Genomic DNA, 15,372 nt, shown 5'->3' with positions numbered 1-15,372 from the left:
ACGGGCGCGCAGAGCTACTCTGCGCACGCTCGCGCGGCGACACCGTCGTCACGTGACCGGCGTCTGACCAATCGCCATGCGGCCTGTTTCTGGGCGCGCCACCGCCCCGGACGCCAGGCTTCCGACGCTTGCGCGGTGCTCGCTGGTTGGGAGGGGTGCGGCGCGGAGGGAGGTGGTACCTGCGCCGCGGGTTGGGTTGGGTGAGTGGAAAAATGAGGGACTCTGGGGGTGCGAGGAGAGCCTTCTGAAAGAGACTCTCGGCATTTGGCGCCCCGTGTGGTTGGGAGGAATGAGTAGGAAAGACAGTCCCGTCTGCCTCGCAGCGTTGAAGGCTGGACTGCTGGTATTTTGAGAGAGGCTTCCCGAGACCCTGCGGGTTCCAAAAATCTCTGGTGTGCATGGGGGTCGGTGGGTGTCAGACACCTCGAGGTCTTTTCTTAAGGTTAACTCATTTGCTCCCCTGGTAGCTGTGGCGTGCCGGAAAGCACTCTTTGTATTCAAACAATCTGGGTTCAGAGCTTGGTTTCAGCACTTACCGACTGTTCAGCCTCAAACCACGACTTTCACTTTCTGAGCCTTAGTTTTCTCATCTGTAGAGTGGGGGCAATAATAACTTTTAATGGCGTTGTTGTGGTGAGGGTGAAGTAAGATAATAGCTCGAACCTTACGAAATTGCCCTTTTGTAGGCTGTGGAGTCGAATACCTGCAATGTCATGCGGTTCAACGTAATACATACAAGAACCTGCGACTAGAAAGTAGTCCATTAAGGGAAGCCATTATTGTGGCTGTTGCCATTATTAATCTCAGACATGGGCAGATGTCCCTTCATCCTTAGAATTGGGTGTCAGGGCTTCCATACACCTCTTTTCCATCAGCACTAATGGGGAAAGTCATATCTTAGATCTGCTGTCCTTCCTCGTACCCTCTTTTTTTAGCTGGATACAGCACGCTCAAGGAAGGCTTTGCCCTGAGTCATATAGGCATGTCATATCTGTCCCTCCTGAGCAGCACTGCAGTCAGGATTTTCCTGGTGACGTTTTTAACATTTGGATGTCCTCAGCATCTCCTTTCTAATTCCCGCCTTTTGATGCCTCCCATCCCAGTCTTTTCACCTTGGTCTCAGCCTGGACCACAACACTGTCTTAGTATCAGTTCGTTACACCCATTGCTCATAATAACTGAAAAAAGCAAGCGATATAAAAGAACGAGACTTACAGCCTTAGTCTCAATGTAGCTGTTGGGGAAGGAGTTGACTCTGTTCCCTAAAACAATTCCCCAGCAGGGGCCCCATAACAGCTTTTAAAAGCCATGGATGCCCGGCAGTGTTTGAACACCAGCACCTTCGTAAGCAGAAGGGGTCTATCCCCTTGAGTAAAATGTCAAAATCCATTATTTCATAATATTCCAGGATTTCCCCTCTTCACCCCTTCCCATTTCATGCCACCAGATCTTCTACTCATTATGAATTACATTAATCTCAACTGTCTCGTGGTTTATCATTATCTTCCTTGCTTCAGTTCTTTTCCTATCCAGTCCAGATCCTATTGTCAGTTATATCAAATTTTATTAATATGCTTGCCCTTAAGATCGCAATCTTGGGTCATTCCAGCCATTTACCTCCTCTCCTGTCCCATCCTAAACAAGGATAAGGGAAATCACCCAGTCCTGCAGAACCGCACTTGTGGGTGGACACTGTTTTGAGTTAGTCCAGCCCATAAGCCCTATTCTTTGGAAATTAAATTTTCTATATTCGCCCTCCAGATCTGTGGGCCCCAAGGCCATTCCTGTTTTGTGTGACTCCTGGCACTGCGGTTGCAGTTTTTTGAACTATGAGTGGATTTCTAATCCAAGCTGTGCTCAGTGAATGTTCTCTCCTGGGGATTTTGGATTAGAGGTGAGAGATTATAATGCTGACTGAACTAGTTTCTTGAACAGAAGGGATAAAAACTCGGGAGCTATGGTGCAGCTACCTCCCAGCTACTATGAGGAATGAGAGATGGAGAAAGACTACTGCACGAAGAGAATGAACCATCTAGAGGCAGAGACCAGAAATGGGGGGGATTGGTCTCTGGTTACCAAAAGTTTCCCAGGCCCTTTGTGAGGCTCTCTGAACTTACGGTTTCTGAGTGACATTTATCTAGAATAAATCTTTTAAGCTAACTTAACTTGTACCCAAGGCAGAGCTGGGTACAAATTCAGTCTCTTCAGTTGGGCCCATAGTGTACTCAGCAGTCCTTATACATGGCAGCTTCCACCCACCATCCCCCATTCTGCTTCACAGGAAAAAATGAAGCCCAGGGGGAAGAAACTGCCTTAGTTTCCAGGCCCCTCCAAGCATCTGACTCTCCCGCCCCTTCTTTCTTGGACAAGAGAGATCTCCCTTCAATCCAAAATTAATCCTTTCACTGTGGTGTGTATTTCATTCCCTTTTGTCTCTTCAGGAGCTTTGCTCCTTCACTATGCCTCTCCTTCATGGATATTGAACTTTTCCCTCTCTCCTATTTTTGATTTCAGCACATAAACTTGATCAACTAGCCCAACCTAAAAAAAAAAAAAAAATCCAATTTTAATCCCACACGCCACTGACTGTTGCACATTTTTTTCTTGCCTTCAACAAGCTTCTAGGGAGTAGTGTGACTCCATTTCCACTTCCTCACTTCTCATGCACTCTTTTAAATCTAATGCTTAAATCTAGTGACCTCTTCCCAAAATCTCTACTGAACATACTCTCACTGAAGTTGCAAATGACTTCTGACCTGAAAAATCCACTGGAAATGTTCAGGGTTAGCTTAGTTGACCACTTGATGTCATTTAGCTTTGCTGGTCACTCTGACCATGTACCCCTTTTCTCTCCTACCTCCTGTGGGCTACATAATTCCAGTTTCTTCCAACACTCACTACATACTACAGCATCCTTCATGGGCTCCTTTTGTGTCTTTCACTATTTAAATAAGAAAACAGGGCATCTGGCTGGTCAGGCAGCAGGGCATGTGACTCTTGATCTCTGGGTTGTAAGTTCAAGCCCTACATTGGCTGTAGAGATTACTTAAAAATAAAAATCTTCCCCAAAAATGAGAAAACAGTTTAACCCACACCAATTTCTCATCTCCTCCCTCTTCCCAGTGATCTCCACAGCACCGACCCAAAGCAGACCTTGGTAATTCGGAGTTTCTCAGAATCTGATTCTCCTTCTTCTTACAAGTCTTGGTGGTAAGCAGAGGCTACGTTCTTTGGCAGACATTGAAAAGGTTGACAGCTAAGACAGAGGCGTGTGACCTAGGCCTGGCCAAGTAGCCCGCGGAAATGGAGATTGTGGAGTTAATGCTTCAGAGAAATTGTGGAGAATTATTCTGCCAGCAGGCACAGCAGGGTCAGCACTCTCCCATACTTGGGGACTGAGGTGGTATTGGTACTGGTGGTGATGACATCAAGCACCCACTGATGATGAAATCCACAGTATTCTCACTGTCTGTTTCTGACATATGACTTTGGCTTTTGTTCTGGTAGCCTGGCCTCCCATTGTTCCCACTCATTTCCCAGCCTTGCATGCCCTGCTTGGCAATACTGTGACCCACCCAGTGCCCATTCAACAAAAGGCTTTTCTGTTTAAATCATCCTGTGTGGTACCCTGCCTGAAGGTGACTAGGACTCCACATGTATATCTCCCTCATTTGTGAATTTCAAGTTGCCTTTCGGATAAGTTACCTTTTAGACAACTCCATTTGTACATCTCACAGACAAACACATCTTGTTGTCATTCTACATCTCTTCCATGTTCCTAACCTCATAAATAGAAACTATGACTTGTTCAGCCTGAACCTTGAGAGAGAAACATCCTAGACTTCTCCCACCCTCATTTAAACGAAACCAATTTTATCTTGTAAACATCTTACATTTCACCTCTGATTTTACAGCTTAAATTTACATTTCACAGCTTAAATCAATCTTTCTTTTATACTCCTATCTTCCTCACTGAAACAATTGCACTGTCCTCCTGTCTAGACCCTCTATTCCAGTATCTACTCCTCTGGTCTGTTCTCCACCTGGATATCCAGTGGAATCTTTTTAAAACACAAATCCGATCATGTCACTCCTCTATTAAAGCCCTTCAATGGCTCCTCCCTGCCCTCATGATAAAACTCTCACTGCTCCTTCAGGGGCATCTTAAACTCCAGCCAGGTCAAATCACACATTCTTACAGACCCTGCAGGACATATCTTTACACTTCATAAGTCCTCAATGGGTCTGAGAATCACAAAGCCACCTCCACCCCTTACCCCTTTCATCTCACAGAGATGGATACATGACCCATTAGGCCAGGCAGGGGACTCCATCGCCCTGCCCTAAGTGATTAGTTTAGGCCTGAGTTTGTGATCTTAGTAGAGCCAATTGGTTTTCTCTTCAAAGCTCTCTCATTTTTAAGGCTATGGTGCTAGGAGCATATGAGATTGAAGCTGCTGACATCCGACTCTCTCTGTCACATGGAGAAAGTGTGTCTGTGGCAGGAAAGAGAATGGGACCAAGGTACAAAGAGAAACAGAGCCCTGAGAGATGAAATGAGGGTTAGCTGATAACATTTAATTGAGCCCTTGAATTCAGCCCTGCCTAAAGTCAGTTCCTTCTTGCGGGTTTGTATTGGTTTCTATCACCTGTCATCCAACCAGTTCTAATACAAAAATGGAATGGGATGTGCAGACTGTAGAATGGTACAACCTACAAGAAATGGGGACAGTGGCGATCTGACAGTCCTTGACTGAGAAGTTGGAAATCCCTGTTATGTGATAGCAGATTAGCTGGCTAAATGATCTTCTATTTTATCTCAGATTTGGGTCATGTATCCATCCTAGATGGAGATCTCAGGGACACACTGGAAACATGTCTGGATGTTGAAATGTGCTGACCTCTTAACATTTTCATTAAGGTCCTGCAGTTCAGCTCACTTCCATGCTGGCAGAACCAGAATTATACCCGGCTTTGTTCAGAGTTGCCCTTTCTGCCTGTGGCCAGCAAGCTAGACTGCCAAGGGTCATCACACATCTTACAGATTGTAAAATCCAGACCCTCTTCCTCAAGCATAAGTAAGTGAAAACAAAGGCATAAATATGGGACATACAACAGGAGATATTGGAGCTTATGGCCTGAGAAATTCCAGAGAAAAAGTCTGATCCCCCATGCCACACCTGAATGCATCTTTTTTTTCTCCCAAATTAAAAATAATATGTATTTATTTCACTTAGAATTCAGACAGTGCTGGGGATTCTGGTGCCTGGGGATATTGGCTGTGAATGCTGTGGGAAAATGTAGGATATATAGGTCACAAACCTCATGTGCCGTCTTGAACTTAAATCCCCACCTATGCAAGAAAGCCCTTTCACTTCCTCCTCTGTAGTGGAAATGCCACATGGTGGGCCGTGGAATCTAGCTTCCCAAGCAGTCACCTGGAGGCAAATGATGGAACTCTGAAGTACAGTGGAGGTAGCTCTCTGGGGGATGCACCTTGGTCAGTGGGAAACAGGAAATGAAGGGGAGAACAGATGGCTAAATTCTCTCTCAATTCTCAGTTCTCCTCAAAGTGGTTTCTCCTTGCAAGCACCATGTGCTTAGCAAACAACACTGTCACGTGACCTGTTCTCCCCTCATGGCTTACGTGAAGATGTCACCAACACAGTAACGCATTGTCTTGCATTGCTTTACATCTTTCCTGACTCTTGTCTCTCCTCCCTGTCACCACCCTGGGCTTCCCTCTCCCCAGGCGGTGCAAGCACCATAACCCTTGCCTCAGAAGCTGTTTCTGGAGTACTTTGGCTAAGACATGGAACCACAATCAAAGTCTCTGTCCCCACATTGAGTCCCAACAGTGAGAGAGCAAGAAGGTCCTGTGGGCACAGCAGGTTGCCTGCTCAAATGCAGAGAATCTAGCCCAGACAGCTGGCTTGCTATCAGGAGCCCAGAGCCAAGGTTGTGGGCAGAGGGGCAGGGATGGTGAGGGAAGTCAGGCCATTTCTAACCTACTCCATACGGGAAGCTGAGACTCATTTCACAGGCTGTCTTCGTGCTTCCCTGCGTTTTCTCCTGGGCACCTAATACTTACTTCCCTTGGGAAAAGTCAGACCCAGGCTTGCAGCCTGCCGTGGCTTCTGGGTCTCTGCTCTTAGGCATCTTGAAGGCAGGGTGCCAGAGCCTGGAAGTTTGAAACCTCCTCTACAGATGGCCAGGCAGTCAAAGGCTCTGATCAGCCCAGGCTGCCGGAGGGTGGAGAACATGGAGAGCAGTGTGTAGAACCAGGGCGAGGGAGAGAAAGGGTGGCTCTCGGCTCTTTCTGAGTTTGTGCTTGGCACAGATTTGGTCACCCATTTGTGGACCCCACATGGCTCATCCTGGAAGGGCAGCTACTGTGTTGGCTCTGAACTCGCTGAGCCTATGAAGTTTCTCCCTTCACTGGTTCTCTAAAAAACATAAATTGTGTGACATCATTGTATACATGTACAGGCTGTGAGGGGAGGCCCAGAGGCCAAAAACAGCCTGAGTCCCTGCCGGATTTGGCTGTGTCGTGATGCGGGCAGTTGTGGTCAGAACAGTAGAGGCCCAAAGATCACAACTGAAGCTGGAAATTATCAAGAGAGATCCTGTGACCTCTGTGTCCTTAGCATTTCTCTGGGAGGGCATTCCATGCTCGGCTGAGGCAGAGGCGAGACTGCAGGTCTGGTCAGAGCACACAGCAGATCCAGAACTGCTTCCAGTGTCACAGACCATTCATCCCATCTCAGACTAGGGCTTTTCTTCTTGTGATCTCCTACATCTAAGACACCCAGGCTGTACCCAGGGAGAAAGACATTCCAGAGGCCCTGCCAACGGCTGAAGAGCCTGCCCACAGTCCCCAAGTGATACCAGTTCTCAGAGGGCCCACGAATTCAGTGTCCACAGACGAATCCTCGTAGGACTGCTTTAGTGATGTGGCCTCAGTGTAATAATAGACCATGGCCAGGGGGCCGGGATGGAGCGAGCTGCAGGTTGGCCCAAATAAGTGATTGTCCTGCTGCCTCACTCCTATCCTAAGCATCTCCTTGGGTCTGAGGCATAGGAGCCAGTACCACTCAGGGATTTTGACTATCTGGTCAGAGCTACTAGAGCATGAGCCAGCTAAGTGTTGAATAATGTTTCTTTGGGGGCACACTGAGCAGATTAAGATTGTCTTATCACCATAGACAGACCATTGTGAAAGCCATGAAGCTGAAGTGGAGGGGAACGGGAAAAGTGTGACCTATTGCCAAGAAACAGAAACTACAAGGGCCTGATCCAGGTTCAAGGACAAGGATTCTTGATTCTTGATGATGGTCACTAGCTCACAGAGGGCCCAGGAATAAAATCAATTGGTTTGAAAGGAATTGTATCACCAGAGAATCCTCACCCCTGGCATACAGGTTCTGGGAATGCATAATCTCTAAGGCAATCTTCAGGTCTAAAACCATTCCCAACGGGAAGAAGAATGTTTCTATTCCAGAAGGAGCATCCTCTGAGGGATTTCTATGAAGGACAATGGATAATAAGAAATGCTTCCCAGGGGAAAGGACTAAAACCAATCAATTTTGTTAACCAAGAAACTCGTTCCACTGCCTAGAACGATGTACTATATGCTATAGGTTAGTGACCATTGTTTTTTCTTCTCCCCTATTCCAAATGAAAGATTTCTTTCTTTAAAAAAAAAAAAAAACTTGGGATGCCTGGGTGGCTCAGTGGGTTAAGCCTCTGCCTTCAGCTCAGGTCATGGTCTCAGGGTCCTGGGCTTGAGACCTGCATCGGGCTCTCTGCTGAGCAAGGAGCCTGCTTCCCCCTCCCTCTCTTTGCCTGCCTCTCTGCCTACTTGTGATCTCTCTCTCTCTGTCAAATAAATAAATAAATAATCTTTAAAAAAAAAAAACAAAACTTCTCCTATTCCCCCTCCCATTTCATGTTCGTTAGGTAGGGGTAGCTAAATTGATCTTTTAGTCGTGGATTATAAAATCACAAGTTACATCCAGACCTGATCAAGAATTGCACATCATCAAGGGACCCTGGACTGAGAGTTCAGTAAAGCAATTGGACATGATTCTGTTTTGTCTCACATTTTTGTTGGGCCTAGGATCATTTCACTCTTGGGCAGGCACATTTTTGAAAATGTATGTTTGTCAAGAAAAATATAGGTAGCTGCTGAGCAATAAAGGGGTGGGATACAGTAGATTCATTTTGCTTACTTACCCATCATCCCTTTGTTTGGGGACCCATTTCTCCCCTCCACATAGTCCTGGAGAAGCTGTCAATTATGGTGGCCTACTCTTCCACCCTAGGCATAGGCATGTGTCCATTGTGGTCAAAGTCCTCTCTAGGACTTTAGAGCTAGAACTAGTGAGTCTGACATACAGAAGGATGCAGAGCCAAGAGATGGGAGACATCATCAACTGAAACCCTGGATCCAGCCATGCATGACACCAGACCCATCCTTTGGTTTATCAGTTGTATAAGCCAGTTAATTTCCTACTGGATTAAACATGTTTGAGTGGGGTTTTGATACTTGCAACTGAAAGAGTTCAGACTAATACATGCACATACAACAGAGACACAAACACTATATTGTTCAAACTGATTGGATATTGTACATGTCCTGCATGATCTTACAGGGGTCAGCAAACTTTTTGTCTAAAGGACTAGATAAATTAGTTTTGTGGGAGCAGAGACGGTCTCTGTTTCATACTCATTGATTTTTTGTTTTATTTTCAGATCCCTTTAAAAAAAAGTGAAACCGTTCTTAGTTTGTAGGCCATACAAAACAGGTTACAGGCCAGATTTGCCCACAGGCCACAGTTTCCCAGCCCCTGATCCAGACCCTGCTACCCTCTGCAGCCTTGACACAAAGTCTGTCAGTCCCTAACCATGAAGCAAAATGCGAAGTGCCATTTTGGTTCAAGTGTCTTGATATGACTTGGTGTAATGAGTTAAGGATCCAGATTGAGATGTCTTCATCCCGTTTTCTCCCACGTAATTGGCACAGAATACATGGTAATCATTATTTTTTCTTGGTAAGAAAGGTAACTTATCAAAATGGTGCAGCTGTCCAAACAGCTTTGTTCAAAGTCCCAGTGCCTCCTTGAAGACCCTTTTCTCCTTAAACTCCGTTACGAAATCTTTCTCCTACCTCCCTTTCTATTTGAGTCTGAATTAGATACTCTTCTGCTTGTGATTGTAGACCCTGTGAGGCCTTGGATTATAACTACCTAACTGGTCTGTCTTTCCCACTAACTCTGGGCAGGTATAACATGCCTGAGCCCCAGCTCCTAGCAAAGTGCTTAGCACCTAGCAGTGAAAGGCCTCTTTGCCACCATGTGAGTATCTGTTTGAAGGCAGGGGTACTCCACACGTCCTCCTGTGTCCAGGGTGATCAGTCTAGGTATCAGCATTGGCTGGTGTAATGATGCCCTCAACACTGTTTCCCTCTGCATTGGAAATAATTTGTTGATATACATTACACATTACCTGGTGATGTCATTACCATATCTATTTTTCATCCCATTCCCTCCAAAAACGAGTCAAAGACAGAGGAACAGGTGGGAACAAGTTTTCTTAGAAACTGTTATGAAGGAGGAACCCTCCAACCCCACCCCCACATCCTTTCCTTTACTATCTGATGTGATAGCAGATCAGAGGCCTCCAGCCTCAGCGACATCTGGGGATCAGAGTGCCCACCACACAGCTGGGGCCCCATACTACTTTGATCCATGTCTGTGAGGTGGAGGGGAAATTAACCTCCTGGGGAAAATATGTGCAAGGCCCTACAGGCCCAGGACAGGCTGACCAAGGCAAGGTGAGTCATGGTGTTCTAAGCTGAATCTTTTGCCCATCTCACAGAAGCAGGCAGGAAGCACCACCATTGATCAGTTTTATATGGCACCCACTGAATACAACAGAGAGACAAAGACAGACAGAGCACACACCACTTCTAAGCTGAACACTGCTCACCATCTAGAAGCACCTTGGATAAGCACATGTGAGACACTCTTGCATAGGAAAGATGTACTTTTTAAAGGAATGAAGAAGTATTTTGGCAAAACATCTACTTCCCTCCCAGGTCCTGGGTAAAGAGGGACCTCTAAATTCTGAAGCTTCTACATATTGAAAATGATCCCCTTCTCAATGGCAGTATATACAGTAGCAAATCTTCCGAGTCTGTTGTCACAGCCCTCTAGGTATATCCTGGATCTACTTTACAGGTGGGCAAACATAGACTTGGAGACAGAAGGTGGCCTGGAGCAAGGGGACACTGGGACTGGCTCAAGGTGAGGGGAAACAGGAGGTGTCTCGGCTCAGCCAGAGGCAGGGCCTCTGTCTATCCAGATGGGAAAGGGAAATCCTGGGGTGGTTAAAACTCCCTCTTTCTTCCTGTCTGGGGAAGCAGTGGTTCCACGGAAAAGGCTGGCAAGGACACTCCTGCTGGCCAGTGGGCCCCTCAGGATGGCAAAGGCCAGGTCAGGCCAGAGCTCCTCCTGGCTTCAGGGATATTCTCTGAGTTGGGGGATTGTGGGTTCCCTGCTTCCATAACTCTCTTTGTTGCCTGCATGGGAGCCTACCCCTAGACATTAAGTCCTTCGTTATTTTAAAAAGGGGGGGGATTTAAGAGGGAATGAGACACAGAACACTCTTTCCACAGCCTCCCTCTGCCTAGGCTGGGCTTTTATGGATCTCCTTCACCCTGTCTCCTAGGGATATTTAAAGGCAACTTGTATGAGACTCTATACTGTCTTTTTGTTTCTCTTGTGGTTTTTTCCTTTTCTTTTGTTTTTATTTTCTGTTTCCTTCTTTTAATTTATATAGATATATTTATATTCTTAAAAAAGCAATAGTCCTTTGGTCCCTAAACTCTAAGGAATGATATGATTTTGAAAGAAGTAAATCTGGGCTTCCCTTGCAGAGAAGCCCTTGGCACCCCCAAGGCCCTCTGCTGGTTCCCCTAGACAGTCAGTCCTCAGCCAGCCCCAGCTGCCTTGCCAGCCTGCGCTCTAAGCCACAGGCACGGGACAACCCACTTGATGAAAACGATCCTTAATGTGGCCTGAGCCCCAGGCGCCGGCCTGGGGTCCGATCCACCTCCATCCGTGGCTGCTCCTTCAGGAAGGGCTGCTCAAGCATTTCTGTGCTTTTCCTTTCCTTTCTTCTCACTCTTCAGTTTCTGTTGTTGGGGATTTGTTGATTAGGACAGAGGAAAGAGAAAATTAAAAAAAGGCAAAACTCACTCTGGCAGGCAAGACAAAAAGAGCAGCTTGCCCCAGCAATGACATCGCAGGTGAGTGGCTTGACCTCTCTTCCTGAGGAACAGAGCTGCTGCAGGGTCAAGGCAGCACCCTGGTCCACTGAAGTGACCTTGGGGCCTCTTGGGAAGATGACCCCAGCCCCTCAGCCTCCCTAAAGGGCCCCCTGGGGTAGCATCAGTGAGGCCAGGCCATGTGGACCTCTGGAGATGGCAAATCTCTAGAAGGTGCAGGCAGCTGGCCCTGCCAGAAACCTAAGGGAGCTTGTCAGCTCTCTCCCCAACACCCCCAGGCCCTACAGATCCTGCTTCTTTAGCTTATTTGCTTATATCCTCATCTCCGGGTTCTCTGCCAATAGCCCAGCCCCTGCATCTTATCCCCTCTTTGCTTAAACTCTCCAAATGTTTCCCTACCATCTTCAGGATAAAGTCTCAACTCATGAGCCTTCACAACTGTTCTGGCCTCATTCTCCACCCCCCTGCCCTTCCCCACACACAGCTTCTCTACTCCCCCCTGTGGCCACCTCTGGAGGAGAACTAACTGGTTAGATCTTGATGTAACTGCCTCTCCCAGATTGTGGGGGCAGGACGGTGTCGAATTTATCTCCATCCTTGGACCAAAGGAGAAACACAAAGTCTCCAACTGAGGATCCCTCCTTAACTTCTGGCTCTTCTGTCCCAGACTTTTTCAGAGGCGGGTGCTCCTGACATCTCAAAAGGGACATCAAAGCTGACAGGGCCTCTGTCACTAGGGCCCCGTCTGCTTAGGGTCCACCCCTGGACTTACCTTTCTGTGGCTGGTCAGTGAGAGAAGATCAGTAAGGCCGATTGGCATCCTTGGGCCTCTTTAGCTGGACCTTGAGCCTCTTCATGCCAATTTGAAAGCCATTCATGGCCTGAATAGCTGTCTGGGCACTGGTTGGATTGTCAAAGCTAACAAACCCTAGGGGGCGTGGGCAGAGAGGTCAGCTGGAAGCTCGGCCTGGCAGGGCCTCCATTCTCTCTGACCAGTCCCTTCTGCCCGTGTCCCCTCAGGCCAGTTCCAAACATATACCCCTCCAACCTTCATTGTTTGCACGTGCACCCACACACACACAAACACACAGTCATACAAAGGCAAACGGCCTAAGTCTCCTACAGGTGTAATTCTTGGAAGGACAGGAGGCAATTCTGAGGTATGTGTGTTAGGGTGAGGAGTGTACTGGTTGGAGTGTTTCCCTGTCATTTCCCTGGCAGCGGTTGTATTCTCTCCCTCTTCAGCACCCATTCTGGTCCTCTAAACTGCAGCTGGGATTGGAGGGGATCTCTTGCCTCAGATTCCTACTCTTCCTGCCCTTCTAGACTCTGAAGCCTGACCTGCTTGAGCATCTTCCAGGCACCTGACTTTTCTGGGTGAACCTGAAAAAGACTTGTTCTTGGGCTGGGCTTAGCCTAGTCACTGGTCCATGAGCCTGCTTTCTGCCATATGCTCAGTCTCTGGGAGCCACTGACTTATGGACAGACAAGCTTAGGGTCTGCAGTGAATCTCAAAGTTAGGAGTGGGAGGGGCCCATGGTTGGGCCTCAGCTCACCGAAGCATTTGCTCTGGTTGGTGGCTCGGTCCACAAAGACTTTGGCAGACACAACAGCTCCAAAGGGCAGGAATGTCTGTATGAGTTCTGCATCACCAAACTCCTGAGGCAGGTGATAGATGAAGAGGTTACAGCCTTCTGGGCCTGTAGGAAGGGCAACAGACTGGTTCAGGGGAGGGACCCTGAGCAGAGTCCCACCAGGCCCTGATCTCCAGCCCCCTGCCTCTCACCTTCTCTTTGCTGCTGGGGCAGGGCTGAAGACTGCTGGGGAAAAGCTGTGCTCACTGGGGCATAGGCCGATGGGTAGGCTGCTGGAGACAGAGGTGGGAGTGGGCAGTGACCCCTAGAAGCCATCCCCCAACCAAGCATGTCCCCATTTGCCTAGCCATCTTGGACCAATTCAGCCCAGTCCAAGTAATTCCCCTTAGAGACGTCATTCTGGGCCCAGGGGTGGGGGGATGGGAGGGTCGACTCAAAGAGAGCCTAACCACCCCCGCCAAAATCTCCCTATTCCTTTCTGGGGCCCTTCAAACCCCCCAGGCCGCGGAGCGCCAAGTGAAACCTGCGTAGTGGTGCATCCCAGCGTAGGCCTGCTGCAGGGGGTCAGCCACGCCAGGGCTCTGGGCTGGGGAGAGAGGGGCGCGGGGCCCACGGTGAAGGCAGGCGGGTGGGGAGGTGGAGCGACGTTGTGAGAGGCAGCAGGGAAAGAGGAGTCCCTTTCCAAGGCCATAGCCGCCTCCCCCCAACCCCCGCCCCCCCGCGCTCCCCACTCCATTTCGGGGAGATTTGGGCAGAGCGGAGGGCCCACCTGGGTAAGGGGAGAGCCCGTTATTGTAGAGACTGTCAGATCCCGGCTGCCCGTTGGTCTGGGGAGTTAGGGGGCCAAATCCATTGACCCCGATGGGCGCTGGCAGACCCGGAAGCGAGCCTGGGCCACCGCCAGGCGGGGAGCTGGCTGCTGGAGGCAAAGGAGGTCGGAGAGTCAGGCCACAGCCCTGCCTTGTGGGGTCCCAGCCGCCGCCCAGCTCCTGAGCACAGTACCTGCGGCGGGCAACAGGGGCGCCGCCACCAGGCTGAAAGCCGCCACGTGCTGCATCTGGGCCGCCACTGCGGCCACCGGGCCTAGGCCTGGGCCCTGTGCCGCTGCCAGTAGGGCTGCCTGGTGCTGCAGGATCTTTGGGAGGGAAGAAAAACAGGTGTGTAGCACCAGTGGTGGGCAGGTGCCCCGGCTCCCGGCCTCCTTTGGGGCGGGCCCACAGGCGCACACAGGCCCCAGTCCCCTGAGAACGGGGGTTGGTGTCAGGCACCTACCGCGGTGGTGTAGGCTCCGCACGCCCCCAGCGGCAGCGGTGCTGGGTGGAAGGCGCCCAGCTGGCCGGCCATCTGCTGCATCCGCCGTAGCGCTCGCTCCCGGTCCGTGTCCGCCAGTTTGACCACGAGGCTGGACGAGGCGCCCTGGGTAGGGCAGGGCAGGGGAGGCCGCCGTGACCAGTCCAGACCCCAGCCCTGGCCCTAGGCCAAGCGCTTCGCCCATCAGGCTCTTTGCTGGGGCATTGATCTCACGTGGGGAGGAAAAGCCCGTCCCCACCCCACTGGCCTCACCCTGGGCCCCGGGTGCCCGCCCTCACCGCCATGGTCCGGCTGCCATGCAGACTCTGGATAGCTGCCTGAGCTTCCCCCTGACTCCCGAACTTCACAAAGGCACAGCCTGGGGCAGAATAGAAGGATTGGGTGGCTCAGGCCACAGGGGCCAAAGGGTCATGTGGCCCAGAATGAGGCAGGAAATTCCAGGGTCAGCTCAAGTCACCTTTACTGGTGCCATCAGGGCTTCGCAAGACGGTGCACTCCTCGATATGGCCAAAGGGCTGGAACAGGCGTCTGACGTCCTCCTCACCCTGCTGCTTCCCCAGCATCCCCACAAACAGCTTTCGGTCCTCTGGGGACAAATCCAGGAGTGATCTGGAGACCCTAAGTCCTCTTGGACTACCTTCTTAAGATAGCTTACCCCAGTCCAGCTCTGGGAAGAGGTATAGGGAGTAAGAAGGCTCTGGGGCTATAACGGTGGGTTTCTTTGAGGAGCAGGATGATCTATAGACAGATCTGGAGGAAAAGAACTCAACCCAGATCCACCATGAAAACCTGGGTCTTGGGAAGGAACAAGAAAGACTGATTGCTGCTCTTGTGGAAAGTGATTCAGTGATGTCTTTGGTTGGGTACAGCCCTGTATGCATCGTTTGTTATTTTTGAACTTTCTGTTCTGAAAGTTTGGGAAAGGCAGTTTTGGACCGTTTTAGTCCTATGGGGAGGGGGTGTCCTCAGTGAAGGTCGTATTCAGATTGGACTAGGAGAAAAAAAGCACACCCTTGCTAGTCAGGCTGATGGCAGCACCATCAATGCCCCTTCCTGCTCAAATCAAGGAGGGCTCTGGGACAAAAAACAGCACAGAAAACACCTGTTTCATCGTACTGCCTCATTCCCAGATGTTGAGCGCTGGGAATGATGAATCTCTAAGCCTAGCACCAAACT

At 49.5% G+C, this 15,372-nt stretch overlaps 1 protein-coding gene across 6 annotated transcripts in view; it reads right to left on the bottom strand.

Moving 5' to 3' along the window:
* Window positions 1–9,895: 9,895 nt before the first annotated feature.
* The window catches only part of CELF6 (CUGBP Elav-like family member 6), a 29,410-nt gene continuing 23,933 nt past the window's right edge, over window positions 9,896–15,372 (bottom strand). Inside the window, exons 4-13 of one of the 6 annotated variants that reach the window (XM_059180461.1) lie at window positions 14,654–14,782; window positions 14,475–14,554; window positions 14,158–14,301; window positions 13,888–14,020; window positions 13,655–13,804; window positions 13,409–13,471; window positions 13,077–13,157; window positions 12,847–12,990; window positions 12,063–12,218; window positions 9,896–11,197 (exon numbers count right to left, since the gene is read on the bottom strand). In XM_059180461.1, the coding sequence (XP_059036444.1) occupies window positions 12,091–12,218; window positions 12,847–12,990; window positions 13,077–13,157; window positions 13,409–13,471; window positions 13,655–13,804; window positions 13,888–14,020; window positions 14,158–14,301; window positions 14,475–14,554; window positions 14,654–14,782 (1,052 nt within the window). In that variant the 3' untranslated portion in view covers window positions 9,896–11,197; window positions 12,063–12,090. The remainder of the gene's footprint in view (window positions 11,198–12,062; window positions 12,219–12,846; window positions 12,991–13,076; window positions 13,158–13,408; window positions 13,472–13,654; window positions 13,805–13,887; window positions 14,021–14,157; window positions 14,302–14,474; window positions 14,555–14,653; window positions 14,783–15,372) is intronic. The other 5 variants (XM_059180462.1, XM_059180463.1, XM_059180464.1 and 2 more) reach the window with 5 other exon arrangements.

This window comes from Mustela lutreola, chromosome 7 (genome assembly GCF_030435805.1).
Source record: "Mustela lutreola isolate mMusLut2 chromosome 7, mMusLut2.pri, whole genome shotgun sequence".
Classification (NCBI taxonomy): domain Eukaryota; kingdom Metazoa; phylum Chordata; class Mammalia; order Carnivora; family Mustelidae; genus Mustela; species Mustela lutreola.
This window is presented reverse-complemented; position numbering and strand designations above follow the sequence as displayed.